General features: G+C 47.3%; 1 protein-coding gene across 1 annotated transcript; it reads right to left on the bottom strand.

Moving 5' to 3' along the window:
* Nucleotides 1-25: 25 nt before the first annotated feature.
* On the bottom strand, nucleotides 26-17,871 carry nfatc4 (nuclear factor of activated T cells 4). Its single transcript, XM_066722179.1, has 12 exons — nucleotides 17,024-17,871; nucleotides 13,862-14,043; nucleotides 13,486-13,552; nucleotides 12,597-13,443; nucleotides 7,186-7,348; nucleotides 4,245-4,444; nucleotides 3,615-3,787; nucleotides 3,046-3,186; nucleotides 2,822-2,877; nucleotides 2,326-2,452; nucleotides 981-1,985; nucleotides 26-768 (listed from the first exon to the last, which is right to left on the bottom strand). The coding sequence occupies exons 1-12, from the start codon at nucleotides 17,190-17,192 to the stop codon at nucleotides 701-703; spliced, it is 3,198 nt and encodes a 1,065-aa protein (XP_066578276.1). The 5' UTR covers nucleotides 17,193-17,871; the 3' UTR covers nucleotides 26-700.
* Nucleotides 17,872-18,328: the final 457 nt, after the last annotated feature.

Raw genomic sequence — 18,328 nt, 5'->3', positions numbered from 1 at the left:
TGTCAAAACTGCAACAATGTCTGTTTGAATTTATTTTATTATAAAAAAGATTACAAAACAAATAATGGAGAATTCCACTTTCCTTGAGAGTAAACAAAGCTTAAAAACATTTATATATACGCAAAGACATTAAGATTCACCAAAGTGACTTGTACTAGTGGTCTCTGAACAGTGCAGACTGTCAAACAAACTGTCATTGTAGAAAGAGTAAAATGCTGTTAACAGGACAAATATACATGTGTAAGATAATAATATGAAGAATATCAATCTATATCAATATGAAAAATATTGCTGGTGATAATTTAAATACACTGGGAGAGAGCAAACGGACCAGGAGGGGGAATACTACACTAGTACTGCAGTATATTTGTTTTTTAATGGTATTGTAGGATTTACTGCCAGACCCTTAAGTACCATGCCAGTAACAGTACAGCACAGGGGTGGTAATTCCTCCCGTATATCACTGAGTGCCTCCATGTGCCGCTCTCGACTGAATGGGAGGCCGTGGTGTTTTGGCTGTAGGTTTCCCTGTGGTGTTGTAATGGTGTAGTGTTTGAATTCCTCTGTGAGTGTTCTGTTTAGAAGTGCAGTCCAGTGTCAGTGTGTGTGTTTGTCGGTGTGAGATGAGTTTGTGTCTGGGTGTGACTGTGAGGGCCTGTGTCCCTCTGAGGGTCTCCATGTCTCTCTGTCTCTCTTCAGTCTAGCCTGGTCTTCCATCCAGGTCTGTGTGGGGGAAGGCAGTCAGATTGTCTCCTATGAACTCATTCACTGGAGAGACAGACAGACAGAGAATGGTAAACTACACAGAAATACAACAAATAGCAACTAAACTACATAAGTTGAGTAACAGATTTTATTATCCTGTCTGTACTGGTGCTGTCTGTCTGTTGGACTACCTGTTTGGCTGTCTGCCTTATGGGTTCTGATTATCTGCTTGTCTATCTGTCTGTGTGTCTGTCCTTCTGGTATCACAGACCCACCTTCCTCAAGGGTGATGTGGCCGATGGAGCCGTGGCCCGCGAACTCCAGGACCATCTCCTCAGGCTTCCCCCCCGGCGGGGCCCCCGGTCCAAGCCTGGGGGGGTCAAGCGCATCTCTGCCCTGGAACTGCCCCCCCCACTCGGAGCCCCCGCTCCCCCCTCCAAACTGGCCCGGGTACGAAAGAGCAGGAGGGGGTAGTGGAGTGGGAGAATGCAGGTGGTGGGGGTTGGGGTGGGAGTGGTCTTGTGAGGGGTGAGAGTGGGGGAAGGAGAGAGAGGTGGAAGAAGAGGAGGACAAGGTAGGAGGAGGAGGAGGAAGAGGGGTCAGGTTCATGGAGGGGGTGGTGTAGGAGCAGGGGAGGGGGGGGTCGAACTGGACAGGCTGGGGGAAGCTGGGAGACAGTCGGCCATAGTTGGGAGACTGGAGGTTGGAGGAGTGGGGGCCGGAGTCGGAGTGGCTGGGGTGCAGGGACAGGAGGCTGGGGACCTGGGGGGAGGAGGAGAGGGGGCTGCTTGCTGTGTAGGGGCTTAGGGAGGCGCTCTGAGAGGGGGAAGGGGAGGAGGAGAGGTAGGGCGAGTCCAGCCAGGGGGAGGGAGACGGGGGATTGGGCCTCTGCAAGTGGGGGAGCATCAGATCGTTTATGCCCAGCTCCAAGCACTCAAAGCTGGGTTGCCCATCCAAGAACGTGCCCCCGGAGCTCCCCGGCCCCGGCTCTCCCACCCTGGGGAAGTAGCTGTCCTGATACCCCATGGAAGGGTAACTGTGGTGGTATTCTCCGGGGTAAGGGGGCAGGTGGAGCTGGTGTCCCCCTCTCTCCCCCGCCACCCCTTCTCCTCCTCCTCCTCCACTGTCACTTCCGCCACCCCCGCTCATGTCCCTCCCCTCGCCAGCCATTCCTAGGCGGTGCAGCGTCACCTCCCCCTGCCCCCCCTCGACACCTCCTCCATCCAACACCATAGCGGAGGGGCAGGGCCCGGAGGGGGTGTCCTCTTCTTTGAACATCACTGAAGACAGGGCGAGAGAGAGAGAGGGAGGGGTAAGTTAATGCAGTACACAAATACACTGATCAAAAGGGCACATTAGTACATGAACTGCCCTGGGACAGAGCAGACAGAGAGAGTGAGACAAATTCAAAGAGTACAAACAGACAAATTATGGACAGAAAGACAGACAGATACAAGGACATTACACCCAGGGCAGGACTGAGAGACGGACACAAACAGACAATCAGACCTGGAACAAAAGACATCCGGACAGGATGGACAGACAGTCGGACAGGACAGATGATACCCATACATATCCAAGGACAACTCAGAGAGACGGTATGGAGACGGGCAGTGGTACCTGGCAGGTATCTGAAGCTCTGAGTGCCGCTGCGTTTCCTCTTGCCGTTGGAGACGTAGTAGCAGACGGAGACGGGCCGACTCACCCTGCAGTCACTGTACACGGGGACACGCACACACAGGCAGCACTGACACACACACACGGACAGCCACAGAGACGCACAGAGTCACAGGAACACAAGGACAGAGACACACAGAAACACATAGATATACATGGAGACACACATGTAGAGACACATGCACACACAGACAAACACAGAGAGACACACAGTGAGAGTGAGAGAGATGCACACAGACACAGACACATTACTCGTCTGATACAGGATTATACTGAAAACATTACACTGACTAACAGACTGATACGCTGACTGACTGCCTGGAGTATTTTTAAACCAGTTTTCATGGATTTGGTAACAGCTGCAGTTCCCCATCATGAACACTAGATGGAGATAAAGCCCCATGCCAGAATTCACTGCCTTATGTTTGAGCTGATGTACCTCATTGCTTTTGTCCCGGTCAATCAGGGCTTCCTCCTCCCATTGGAGCTTGCCATCTGCCAATCAAATACAAGAAATTAATCTTATCGGATGACTTCATTCCAATGTAAATTAGAGCTATATTTGGACATACAAGCACTGGCACTAATCATGCAGAGGTATACACAAAAATGTGGACACACATACACACACAAAGAGACTCAGACACACACACAGTCACCCACCTGGCCCTTTCTCGATGAAGATGACCTTTGACTCGGGCAGGAAGTTGGCGCCAGTCAGCAGCAGCTCCTCCCCTCCCTCCACACCACAGGAGGACACACTGGCAGCCTCCACCACGGGCAGCTCCTGGGCCGAGCGCTGGGCTGAGACAGAGACCGACACCCTCGTCAGCAAGGCCCTCGATAAACCCGATCGGTTAGCTTGACTCATACCTTTATTCATAACCTGTTAACCGTGATTGATACTGATCTATAACCTGGTTGGTAACCTGATCAGTACTGATCCACAATGCGATCAACACACTGTCAAATAATGATCAACAACACTGACCATTGCCGATCAATAATACACTGACAGACAACAAACAATGCACTGACACACAGCAACCAATAAACAGACAGACAGAGATCAAGACACTGACAGACAGCAATACTCTGACAGCAGTCAATACACTGACAGACAGAAATCAATACACTGACAGTGATCAATACTCTGACAGATAGCGATCAATACACTGACAGCGGTCAACTCACATCCCTGGGTCAGTGCCGACGCACACAGGGTAACTCACAGCACTCGATGGGCAGGGAGGACGTCTGCAGTGACAGCACCCTGCCCGGGCCCAGCGGCACGTGTGTGCGGAACACCAGGCGCACACGCGTGTTCTTGCGGCCCACGTCCGTCTCGCCCTTCCGCAGCTCGATGTCTGAATTCCGCAACTTCAGAATCCCAGCACAGTCCACCCTGAGAGAGAGAGAGAGAGAGAGAGAGAGAGAGAGGGGTTAAAGCAGTAGATATACACACTGGCAGACATTAAATCACTGCACTTGAATCTACTCCCTCCCCATCTCTCTCCCTCTATCCCTCCCTCCCTTCCCATGTCTCTCACTCTCTCCCTCCCCGTCTCTCCCTCATCTCTCTCCCTCTCCCTTGTGTCTCTCTCACTCTTTCCCTCCTCATCTCTTCTGTTCATCTCCCCCATCTCTCTCCCTCTCTCCCTCCCCATCTCTCTCCCTCTCTCCCTCGTGTCTCTCTCACTCTTTCCATCCCCATCTCTTCTCACTTTCTCTCTCCCCCTCGTCTCTCCCACTCTCCCACTCTCTCCTTCCCTCCCTCTCTCCCTCCCTGTCTATCCCACTCTGTCCCACCCCATCTCCCTCCCTTCATTTCCCTTCTCTCTCCCCCTCTCCCTCTCTCTCACAGGGCACTCATGCCGCTCTCCGGGCTCAGAGGGATATCCAGTATCTTGGTGCCAGCCTGCAGGCTCTCCTGGCTGGCAGTGCCCACCATCTTGCCCGTGATGCGGTGGACCTGGTAGAAGGGGTGCGGCCGGAGGGTCCGCTCGTCCGCCGTGCCCACGAACATCTGCAGCGACAGGGGCTGCTCACTGTACCCCAGCAGCTACAGTGACCGAGTGGGGGGTGGGAGAGAGGGAAGGATGGATACAAAGAGAGAGAGAGAGAGAGAGAGAGGGTTAATACAGACACACTGGACACTACAGCACATTAACACTGCACTGAGAGAGAGAGGGTTAATACAGACACACTGACTGACTGAACACTACAGCACATTAACACTGCACTGAGAGAGAGAGGGTTAATACAGACACACTGACTGAACACTACAGCACATTAACACTGCACTGAGAGAGAGAGGGTTAATACAGACACACTGACTGAACACTACAGCACATTAACACTGCACTGAGAGAGAGAGGGTTAATACAGACACACTGAACACTACAGCACATTAACACTGCACTGAGAGAGAGAGGGTTAATACAGACACACTGAACACTACAGCACATTAACACTGCACTGAGAGAGAGAGGGTTAATACAGACACACTGACTGAACACTACAGCACATTAACACTGCACTGAGAGAGAGAGGGTTAATACAGACACACTGACTGAACACTACAGCACATTAACACTGCACTGAGAGAGAGGGTTAATACAGACACACTGACTGAACACTACAGCACATTAACACTGCACTGAGAGAGAGGGTTAATACAGACACACTGACTGAACACTACAGCACATTAACACTGCACTGAGAGAGAGAGGGTTAATACAGACACACTGACTGAACACTACAGCACATTAACACTGCACTGAGAGAGAGAGAGTTAATACAGACACACTGACTGACTGAACACTACAGCACATTAACACTGCACTGAGAGAGAGAGGGTTAATACAGACACACTGACTGACTGAACACTACAGCACATTAACACTGCACTGAGAGAGAGAGGGTTAATACAGACACACTGAACACTACAGCACATTAACACTGCACTGAGAGAGAGAGGGTTAATACAGACACACTGAACACTACAGCACATTAACACTGCACTGAGAGAGAGAGGGTTAATACAGACACACTGAACACTACAGCACATTAACACTGCACTGAGAGAGAGAGGGTTAATACAGACACACTGACTGACTGAACACTACAGCACATTAACACTGACCTGAGAGAGAGAGGGTTAATACAGACACACTGAACACTACAGCACATTAACACTGCTTTAAAAGGTGTGTGTGTGGGGGGGTAATACATTAGACCCAGTGAATTGTCAAGCATATAGACAGACAGAATGAGATGGAGACAGAGGGTGAGAGGAAGAGACAGAGAGAGAAAGGGAGGGATGACTCAATGACTCAGGCTAGCGTGGGAACTACTACTATAGCCCATCCTCCCTCTTCCTCTGTCTCTCTCTCTCTCTCTCTCTCTCTCCTTCTCGTTCTCTGTGCAGTGAGAGCGCACACTGGTGTCCAGTCAGTGAGGCCCTGCATCTGCTTTCACCCCTCTCTCTCTATCCATTTCTCTCTTCCTCCTCTCTCTGTGCTGCAGCGTAGCGTTGTCACTCAGTGTATCTGTTGTATATTAAGTCCCCCTCTCCCTCCCTCCCTCCCTCTTTCTTCTGTTGATCTGTGGTGCTGTATTGTTTTGTACACTCCAGCCAGCCAGTCAGTCAGTAAGTCAGCATGCAAGTCTGTTGTATATTAAACTCTTTCGCACTCTCCTTCCCTCTGCCCCTTTCCTTCTCTTCCTCCTTCCCTCTCCTCCCCCTCTCTCTTCCCCTCTCTTTTTCTCTCACGCATGGTCCTCTATGACTCACTGGCTGAGTTAAGAGCAATGGGCAGAGAGCCAGTTTGAACTGGGAACAGAGTCTCACAGACAGCTTGTGTGTGTTTCAGTGTGTGTGTGCGAGTGAGCATCAGTGTGTGTGTGAGCGCGTGTGTGTCCGTCTGTGTGCGTGAGTGAGAGAATGAGTGTGTGTGAGTGTGTCCGTGTGGTCAGTGTGAGTGAGTGAGTGAGTGAGTGCACATGAGCACTCAGTGTGCGTGAGTGTGTCGCTGTATCTTCACACTTCAGTGCACTTCAGGAATCTTGTTTATTTCCTGGACTGGACTGCACTGCTGCTGCAGAGTCACTGACGACTGCACTGGACTGTGCTGGTGTTGCAGAGTCACTGACTGGGCTGGACTGGACTGTACTGGTGCTGTAGAGTCACTGACTGGACTGGGCTGGACTGTGCTGGTGTTATAGAGTCACTGACTGGGCTGGACTGTGCTGGTGCTGTAGTCACTGACTGGGCTGGACTGGACTGCACTGGTGCTGTAGAGTCACTGACTGGACTGGGCTGGACTGTGCTGGTGTTGTAGAGTCACTGACTGGGCTGGACTGGACTGTACTGGTGCTGTAGAGTCACTGACTGGACTGGGCTGGACTGTGCTGGTGTTATAGAGTCACTGACTGGGCTGGACTGTGCTGGTGCTGTAGTCACTGACTGGGCTGGACTGGACTGTGCTGGTGCTGCAGAGTCACTGACGACTGCACTGGACTGTGCTGGTGTTGCAGAGTCACTGACTGGGCTGGACTGGACTGTACTGGTGCTGTAGAGTCACTGACTGGACTGGGCTGGACTGTGCTGGTGTTGTAGAGTCACTGACTGGGCTGGACTGGACTGTACTGGTGCTGTAGTGTCACTGACTTGTCTGGACCAGACTGCTACTACAGAGTAACTATATTATACTGCAAAGTCACTGCACTGTACTGCAATGTACAGCTGCAGTCACTGTGCTGTCCAAAGTTTGCACTATTGTCCCAGCACTGGGGGATTACCTTGACGACAGGATGCCCCCCTGGCGTTGCCTTGACCGCGCCCCGGCTGCCCTCAGTCTCGTAGTGGGCGCGGTGGTGGGGGCGGGGCTGCACCTCGATGCACAGCTCGTATTGGTCGAACTGCGAGGGCAGCGGCCAATCCAGCGGCGGCAGGGCAGTTGACCTGAGGAGGGCAACCAATGAGAGGACTGAGAAAGGGAACAGAAGGCAGCATGAAGGGGTTAAATCCAGGAAGGTGTCACTGAAAATCTGGGCCCAGTTACACAGTGAAGCTGCAGACTGGATCTGCTCTTACTCTGACGCTACTCACTGTGTGGTGTATTAGGAATGGGCTGAGCTAAATCCTATCATTTAATAAACTATATTAAAGCTTATGTATTCCATCAAAATGTTAGGGTATATTGTCAAAAGTGCAGAATTGAGAACAAGGGCAGTGATGTTCAGACTGTACAATGCACTAGTTAGAGCTCATCTGGATACTGTGGACAGTTCTGGGCTCCACACTTCAAGAAAGATATCGCTGCTCCAGAGGCAGTTCAGAGGAGAGCAACCAGACTTATTCCAGGTCTGAAGGGAATGTCCTACTGAGAGACTGAGGAACTGAACCTTTTCACCCTGGAACAGAGGAGACTACGTGGGGACTTGATCCAAGTCTTCAAAATCATGAAAGGCATCGACCACATCAAACCAGAGGAGCTTTTCCAGATCAGCAGGGACACACGCACCCGGGGACACAAATGGAAATTGGGCTTCAAGGCATTCAAGACAGAAAACAGGAGACACTTCTTCACACAGAGAGGCGTCACAATCTGAACAAACTCCCCAGCGATGTGGCTGAAGCTGAAACTTTGTGAACATTTAAAATCAGACTGGATAGGATCCTTGGATCACTTAGATATTAACTTATTAGGCTAAATTATTTATGATCACAACACAAATAATTAAAATCTCTACTATTTAGAATAATTCCCCAATAAAAAGGTAAGAGTGGGAGGAGAGTAGTCTGAATTGGGTTGTGAGAGGCGTCTCTCAGCTCACACATCGCACTCAGCTGCCAGCCGCGAGTGTTTCCAAGCCCGGCGAGGCTGCATCCACCGGGGGAGCGACACGCTGCTCCGCGGCTTCTCCTGCTCCGGGGCCTCGCCAGTGGCCCGCTTTGCTGTGCGCTCGCTCACCCGCGTCAGGTGATGCCCTGCTAGAGCAGCGATTGGCTCTTGTCTCAGACCGACTGGCACTCAGCATGTGACCTCTACAGTGAGCTTCTTCCCACTGGAAACCACTGCCTGCCCGTTTGCTTTTATATACGCCGGCGAAGGGCGCAACGGTCCCGGTCACGGTTAGCAATCGAAAGAGACGCTATTGCTCAGACTTGCGCACTTTACGGTGTATTGAGTTAAGCATCGAGTTATATAGTAATCGGGGCTCTAAACATGCAATACAACATGAATGATTTCGAAGCAGCGATGACATTCGAGATATGCTAATCGAAAGGATCGGATTGGCTGCTTTTTTCTGTGTGTGTGCGCGGGGGGCACTGATAATGATAGCTAATATGTACTGATAAAACCATGGAATTAATTTCACCTATAAATATCGTATATCTGGTAAAGTTTCTCATTCTGTCCTCATAATAATAATAATAATAATAATAATAATAATAATATAAAACAAACAAATTGAGATTCTCCATTCCTCTCCTATCCTCTCAACCCCTACACAAAAAGACACTATACACTGTACTAAATGCTAAACTCCACACACTTTACACACTGTATACACACCATACTCTATACACAGTTTGCACACTGTATACACACTACACACTGGAACATACACACTATACACTGCACTATATGCTAAACTCCACACACTTTACACACTGTATACACACCATACTCTATACACAGTTTGCACACTGTATACACACTACACACTGGAACATACACACTATACACTGCACTATATGCTAAACTCCACACACTTTACACACTGTATACACACCATACTCTATACACAGTTTGCACACTGTATACACACTACACACTGGAACATACACACTATACACTGCACTATATGCTAAACTCCACACACTTTACACACTGTATACACACCATACTCTATACACAGTTTGCACACTGTATACACACTACACACTGGAACATACACACTATACACTGCACTATATGCTAAACTCCACACACTTTACACACTGTATACACACCATACTCTATACACAGTTTGCACACTGTATACACACTACACACTGGAACATACACACTATACACTGCACTATATGCTAAACTCCACACACTTTACACACTGTATACACACCATACTCTATACACAGTTTGCACACTGTATACACACTACACACTGGAACATACACACTATACACTGCACTATATGCTAAACTCCACACACTTTACACACTGTATACACACCATACTCTATACACAGTTTGCACACTGTATACACACTACACACTGGAACATACACACTATACACTGCACTATATGCTAAACTCCACACACTTTACACACTGTATACACACCATACTCTATACACAGTTTGCACACTGTATACACACTACACACTGGAACATACACACTATACACTGCACTATATGCTAAACTCCACACACTTTACACACTGTATACACACCATACTCTATACACAGTTTGCACACTGTATACACACTACACACTGGAACATACACACTATACACTGCACTATATGCTAAACTCCACACACTTTACACACTGTATACACACCATACTCTATACACAGTTTGCACACTGTATACACACTACACACTGGAACATACACACTATACACTGCACTATATGCTAAACTCCACACACTTTACACACTGTATACACACCATACTCTATACACAGTTTGCACACTGTATACACACTACACACTGGAACATACATACTATACACTGCACTATATGCTAAACTCCACACACTTTACACACGGTATACACACCATACTGTGTACACACGTTATCCACACTACACACTGTAACGTACACACTATGCACTATACACTATAAGCTAAACTACACACACTTTACACACTGTATACACACCATATTCCGTACATAGTATATAAACTCTATACACACTACACATAGAAACTTGCGAACTTTACGGTGTATTGATATAAGCATCGAATTATATAGTAATCAGGGCTCTAAACATGCAATACAATATAGTACTGTTCACTATAAGTTAAACTCTACACACTTTACACTGTATAAAAACTTCTCTGTACACAATATGCACACTATTATGGGGGAATGGGGGGCCAAACAGGCCATAATACATTGGTTTGCTTGCATATTATTTCGGTTTACAACTTCGCATGCACACTATATGCCACCTTCCCACTGAAGTCAGCACAGCAGAGTCCTTGACCTCCTTCCGGCGCTTACTCAAAACACATCTTTTCAGACTACTTCTAATTTTTGTCCTTTTCTCTCCTGTAGGATAGCACTTTATGTTTTGACATCCTTCTTGTGTTACTTGTACTCATTTTATTTTGATTTCCCCCTTGCTCCCTTTCCTGTAGCCCTTGACTGTGACCTAACATCTTGTCCGCACTTAGCTTTTACTATCCAGGATGTAAGACCTCATTTATTGTATTCACTCATGTAAATTGGAATTTGAAAAATGTGTTATGCTTTGAATTGCTTTGTATTGTGTAAATCTGAATCTGTAATGTTTGATGCCTTGTACTGAATTGTATTTTTGAACTTTGTATTGTGCTTATGTTAAGTCTGCCAAGAAATAATAAATAATAATAATATATCGGTTTGCTTGAATACTATAGGTTTGTGTGTGTACCATATCAGTTGTTCACCTGACTCAACTGGGAGGGGCAGGACTAGGGACGAAGGGAAATCAAGGCGGACGCAGCAGTGTGAGCTTTGTCCTCAAGCAACACATTGCTTAATAATATAACCATGTCATCTGAGCAAGACATTGCAGATTAGGTTTTAAGTATTGACCGTGTCCACAGATGACACTTATGGGTCGCCGTTTTTGTGTCATACATAATTTTATGCAGGCAATAGTGCTGACCCAAAGGGTCAATTTTTACCTTTGAAGGTTCAGAACACATTACCGAACGAATATTAAGCTTCCTTGGTGCTAATTTGCATATTGTATCGATTACGTCACATTACCTACTGTACAGATTTGAATGAAAATCCTAGTTTTATGTATACAGGGAATCCATATAAACAAAATAAAACATCCAATTGTAGTACAAAATAAGTTATCTCGAACAGTAGTCATTTTTTTATTAACTTTCACAAGCACTCCTTCCTGAATACCTTACTCTTCATAAACTGCATGCTCGTTGATCATCTCCGTACGCTGCTTTCAGTCCTATTCAATCGACCCTTTAAGCCTAATAAATAATGCATAATAATTTAAACTTATTTGGTTAAACTATCCCAGAGATTGATTGTTCCTCCGTGATATACCAATTTTCAGTTGCACAGCTTACATTAAGCTTTCTGGGGGTCTTCTGTGCATTTAGCAAAAAAATCAAAAGAGCAGATGTTTTTAGAAAAAAAAAAGTTTTACATTTCCATTATATTGCACAACACTTTGCTGTAAAGATGGCGGATAAATAAACAATAATGCAGAGTGGTCCACAGGCATGCTAGCAGATGGGGATAGTTATCTTTTGGAAGAAGAAAAATATAAATGTAATCGTATATTTTAAACTGAGGGGCTTTTTATGATGGTTTTGAACTTAGTTACATCCAACATTTTTAATTTAATTATGGGCAGTATGCAGAGTCACGTGAACAACCGATAGTACACACAACCGATAGTACACACACAAACCGATATAGTACGCACACAAACCGATATAGCACACACAAATCGCCACTGTATATACCCACTGTAACATACACACTATAGACACTATACACACATGCTATACATATAGCTATACACTATATTTAACACACAACACACTGTACTGTAGGGTGTTTACCAACCATTGCCAGCTTTGTGTATGACCAGCATATGAGGAAGTTAAAGAAAACTTTTACAATAAAAATAATAATCGGAAAAAAGGATAATCTGACCAATTTAGGTTTAGAGTAGAGATGCAGATGAAAGTAGGAATGGTCTTAGTGTTACATTTAGGTTGTATAAAGAGCATTATTTTCAGAAATTTAACATTTCACTCTAGTGGTGAAATTAGAATTACAGTGTGTTGAGGTTTTGTTAGGGTTAACTGAATGGGGTGTGGACCTGTAGGGGCCTGGTTGGACTTTGTGGTGTTGGCTGGGGTTGGGGTTCAGGCTGCTGTTCGGGCCTAAAAAGCAGATTGGATATGTTCAATTTTGCATTATAATAAAGAGGATGTGGCTGAGGACCCACCTGAAGATGGGACTGTGTGCGCTGAGCCGGGCCCGTCCCCAGCACACCGCCTGGGGCACGCACAGGTAGTCCATGCCCAGCGGGGTGCCCTCTCGCCTGGACAAGGGGTGCTCGGCGACGGGGGGGTCGGGCTCGGGGTCCCCTTCTCCGCGGGAAGCTGTCTGCTCCAGGGATGTCTTCCTGGCTTTCTGGGGGAGGCGTTCGCCAGGTCCGACTCCGAGAGATGTGAGGGAGAGGGAGAAGGGGCCGGGGGAGGCAGAAGAGGAGGAGGACGAGGAGGACGAAGAGGAGGAGAATCTCTGGTGCGGGGGGTCGTCGAGGGCTGGCGGCGGCAGGGGGGAGACAGCATGGGGAAGGGGGTCGAGGAGAGGGGACGGGGAGGGGGTCGGGGCACGGGGCGGTGCGTCCTCCGAACAGCTCCCCCTTCTGGAGGGGCAGGGGGAGGGCAGCGGGGAGCAGTAGTTACCGTCCAGGTAGGCCGAGCGTCGGCGTTTGCCCCCTGGGGAGGTGGGGCGGGAGCTGGGGGAGAGAGGGGACAGCGGAGACAGCGGGGACAGAGGGGACACGGGGGAGAGGGGGGACAGGGGGGACAGGGGGGACAGGCAGAAGCGAGAGGTTGCTTCGTTCAGTTCCTCCTCCTCCCCGGCCAGGGACTCACAGCTGGACGCCTCCTCGGACACCCAGCTGCGGGACGACAGGCTGCTGGCGGGACTAGGGCTCAGGGACGACCCTCCCCCATCCCGGTAGGAGAAAGGGTCCAGGGGGAGGTACAGACGCTCCCTGTCCCAGCCTCCTCCTCCTCCTCCTCCCCCCCACTCAGAACAGAAGCTGCCCCCGCCCAGTCCGCCTCCTCCACCAATCCCCCCCAGTCCTCCGCCCACCCCTTCACAGTCATCTTGGGGGGAGATGGTTGTGATCTGGATGCTCGGACACTCCAGTACTCGGGAGCCAGGCACCTGAGAGAGAGAGAGAGAGAGACAGAGAGAAGTGCAGGTGGTGGGAAAAAAGTGGAATGGGGTGAAGAGGGGAGAGGGTTAAGAAAGACAGACAGATAGATATATCAATAGATCGATAGATAGACTGACAGACAGACAGACAGACTCAGAGTTAGGCCTACAGCTGTATCTACTACAGATCATCTGTGAGAAATGAGGGAGAGATAAATATTGTAAGAAAATAAAACAATTTTAGCGAACTCAACACCAAACTGAAAATATTATTATTTAATGAATTATCTAAACATCAATTAGCAATCGGCTGCTGACCTGTACGGATCGAGCTGGCAGACTTTCAAAGGTGCCACTGAATTCTTTCCCAAGGACCCGCCTCGGGGGAGGGGAGTGCATCCCTGCTCTGTGATTGGACGGCTGCTGGATCATCGGGATGCCAATTGGTTGGTTGGCATGAGTGGTGGGGCGGGTGGGGTGAGTGGCATCCAGGCTGATTTCTATGGTTGGTTGAGAGAAAGAGGAGTTTGTGTTTAATTGTGTAGGGACAGCAACACAGATATTGACTGGACTGGACTATTTTGTACTGGACTCTCTGAGGCTGATATGGACTTCTCAGTACTGAACTGGACTCGATAGTATTGTATTGTACTGAATTGGTATGTACTGGACTATACTGGACTGTACTGGACTTGACTAAACTTGACTGGTCTGTACTGGACTAAATTATATTGGACTGGACAAAATACAGTTAGGTCCATAAATATTTGGAAAGTGACACAATTGTCATCATTTTGGCTCTGTACGCCACCACAATGGAATTGATGGTAGTTACATCCAAATTGGGTGAACGGTGTAGGAATTACACCCATTTTTATATGTGGTCCCCCCCAATTTTAGGGGCTCAAAAGTATTTGGACAAATTAAAATAATCATTAAATTTTGAGTTTCAATACTTGGCTGCAAATCCTTTGCAGTCAATGACTGCCTGAAGTCTGGAACCCACAGACATCACCAGATGCTGGGTTTCTTCCCTGGTGATGCTCTGCCAGGCCTGCACTGCAGCTGACTTTAGTTCCTGCTTGTTCTTGGGGCGTTTTGCCTTCATTCTTGCCTTAGAAATCAAAACAAACCAATCAGAGAGATAGCAAAAACATTAGGTGTGGCCAAATCAACTATTTGGTACATTCCTAAAAAGAAATAATGCACTGGTGAGCTCAGGAACACCAAAAGGCCCAGAAGACCACAGAAAACAACTGTGGTGGATGACAGAATAATTATTTCCCTGGTGAAGAAAAACCCCTTCACAATAGTTGGCCAGATCAAGAACACCCTCCAGGAGGTAGGTGTATCTGTGTCAAAGTCAACAATCAAGAGAAGACTTCACCAGAGTAAATGCAGAGGGTTTACCACAAGATGTAAACAGGAAACATGAAGACCAGATTAGAGTGCCAAAAAACAGCTGAAGAACCCTGTACAGTTCTGGAACAACATCCTATGGACAGATGAGACAAAGATCAACTTGTACCAGAATGATGGGAAGAGAAGACTATGGAGAAGAGAAGGAACTGCTCATGATACGAAGCATACCAGCTCATCTGTGAAGCATGTTATGGCATGGGCATGTATGGCTGCCAAGGGAACTGGTTCCCTTGTATTTATTGATGATGTGACTGCTGACAAACGCAGCAGGATTAATTCTAAAGTGTTAAGGACTATATTATCTGCTCAGATTCAGCCAAATGCTTCAAAACTCATTGGACGACGCTTCACAGTGCAGATGGACAATGACATGAAGCATACTGTGAAAGCAATATAAGACTCTTTTAAGGCGAAGAAGTGGAATGTTCTCCAATTGCCAAGTCAATCAGCTGACCTGAATTCAATTGAGCAGCATTTCACTTGCTGAAGGCAAAACTGAAGGCAAAACGGAGTACAGAGCCAAAATGATGACAATTGTGTCACTGTCCAAATATTTATGGACCTAACTGTAAGTGCTGAGAGAGAGGGTAGGGAGGCTGAGAGGAGGATAAGGAAACAAAACAAACAATAATTAAAAGAAAGAATGAGAAAATGTGTGAGGGAGAGGGGGATATGTATCTTCTTCCCCAGGCTGCAGACAAAACTAGAGAAACACACAGAGAGAGGGGGGAGGAAGGGAAAGAGGGAGGGACTGAGGAAGGGATGGAGGGATGGAGGGAGGAGGGAGGTGTCTGTCGAACAGTAAACAGTGTGCTGTGTTTGGGCCAGATGGCAACTGAACACTCTCCTCACACGCACTGCTGATTAAACACACATGGAGCTACACACTGTACAGTGTGTCCTACACACTGTGTCCTACACACTGCACACAGTATATTACATGCTGTCTGCTACACACTACACACTGCCTACTACACACTGCACACTGTATACTACACACTGTACACTACATACTGTACACTAGACTGCACTCTGTAATACTACACACTGCGCATTGTGTTCTACATTCTACACACTGCATACTACACACTATTTTACACACTGTATACTCCACACTCAACACTGTCTACTAGACACTTAACACTGTATATTAAACAGTCTACTACACACTGCACACTGTATACTACACACTGTACACTACATACTGTACACTAGACTGCACTCTGTAATACTACACACTGCGCACTGTGTTCTACATTCTACACACTGCATACTACACACTATTTTACACACTGTATACTCCACACTCAACACTGTCTACTAGACACTTAACACTGTATATTAAACAGTCTACTACACACTGCACACTGTATACTACACACTGTACACTACATACTGTACACTAGACTGCACTCTGTAATACTACACACTGCGCACTGTGTTCTACATTCTACACACTGCATACTACACACTATTTTACACACTGTATACTCCACACTCAACACTGTCTACTAGACACTTAACACTGTATATTAAACAGTCTACTACACACTGCACACTATCTACTACGCACTGAATACTGTCTACTACACACTATATTTCTGCTAAACACTGCACACTGTGCACTACACACTACATTCTGTTAGACTACACACTGTGCACTGTGTACTACACTCTACACACTGCATACACTACATGCTGCACACTACACACTACACAATGTACAGTATATGCTATGCACTACACATACTGTACACTTCACACTGCTCGCACAAACAGACACATATTACACACAAGCTGTACTCTATAATGTAATGCACACCATGCACTGTACACTGTAGACTACATGATGCATTACAGACACACTAAACTGCACACACACATCATACCCCAACCACTGCGTACACAGTACACTACACTGAGGACGCTGTACACTGCAGACACCACGAACTAAAGATACAGTCGCCAGCGCATTATGTTTCAATGTAGCTATCCACTCCTCATCGATCCAGCTATGTATAGCGCAGCGGCAGTGTGCATCCTTGCGGGCGGACTGACCGGGGCTGTGGCTGTCGTGCGGCCGGGCGTTCCCCCTGTCCTCCCCAGCTCTCTGCGCCCCCTCCCCGGGACTGGGCGGTGGGGAGACGGCCCGGGGCAGCATCGGCTCCTCTTCGAAAACCAGTTTAAACTCCAGCTCTCCCTCCTCCCAGCCCGGCGCGGCGCCCATGTCCTCTCTTATATTGTATTATTATTATTATTATTATTATTATTATTATTATTATTATTATTATTATTATTATTTCCCCGGTCGTTGTTGTCGATATAGTTATTTATTAATGTTTATTAACATTTCCCTAGCGTGATAGCGACACTACGGAATCTACCGGTGCTACTGCTGCGACTGTGGCTATTCCGTTGTAACGTGTGCTTCTACGTCTACTACAACCGCTGATATCGCTACTGCTACTTCTACGGCTACTGCTAAAATTATACGTCCCGGGCAGCTACTACTGCTCCTATAATAACCACTGTTAATATCACCGAGACTTTAAATACCCCAAAGATAGATAGCTAGACACATACCTATGTATCCGTAATAAAATCCAATTACCGTACTTAATTGCAGACCAATTAAATAATTAGCCCAGTCTGTCTTCTTTCTTAAAACGCACCTCCCTATCCGCTGTCAAAGCATCTGCCCCAAAATAAATGCGCTATTCTTTTTTCTGTTCTGTTCCCTCTATCTCCTCCCCCCCCTCTCCAAACTTATTTCTCTCCTGTCTTCCTTTCTTCTCCCTCTCTCTTTCTCTCTTTTTGTCTTTCTCCCTCTGTACCTGACTCCGTCTGCCTATCTCTCTCTCTCTCTCTCTCTCTCTCTCTCTCTGTTCAAAAACTTTTTCCCCAAGTTTTTTTTCTTTCCTTCTTCTCTAATTGTTCAGTGGCCGGAGCCGACATTCCCGCTGCTCAGCTCTGATTGGTCAACGCCCTGGCTCCGAGGCTGCCAATCACGGGGGTAGGTCCCGGCCTTTTTCTGTACATCGGATTGGATGCTGATGCTGATGCTGATTGGCGGACGGCGGCGTCTGTACTGTAACTGTACTGAACTGCAGCTGCCCGACTCTGCTGTCTAATGTTCGCTTCGTTGCTGGCTTTTGTGAGCGACTGTCTCCCCAACAAGCACAGAGCATTGAAATGGGCCTGTTACAATAGGGCTCAGTTTTAGCACTGCAGTACCACAGCCTTGGTACAATACAGGGCTGTGCTGCAGTAAGAACTAGAAGAGTAGAGGAAAACGGTAAAAGTACTACCCTGATACAATCTGAATCAGTCATGCGTCTTTTTAATGATTTAAAATATAAATAT

Source organism: Amia ocellicauda, chromosome 14, assembly GCF_036373705.1.
Source record: "Amia ocellicauda isolate fAmiCal2 chromosome 14, fAmiCal2.hap1, whole genome shotgun sequence".
Taxonomy (NCBI): domain Eukaryota; kingdom Metazoa; phylum Chordata; class Actinopteri; order Amiiformes; family Amiidae; genus Amia; species Amia ocellicauda.
The sequence above is the reverse complement of the archived record's forward strand: the minus strand, read 5'-3'. Positions and strand labels throughout refer to the sequence as shown.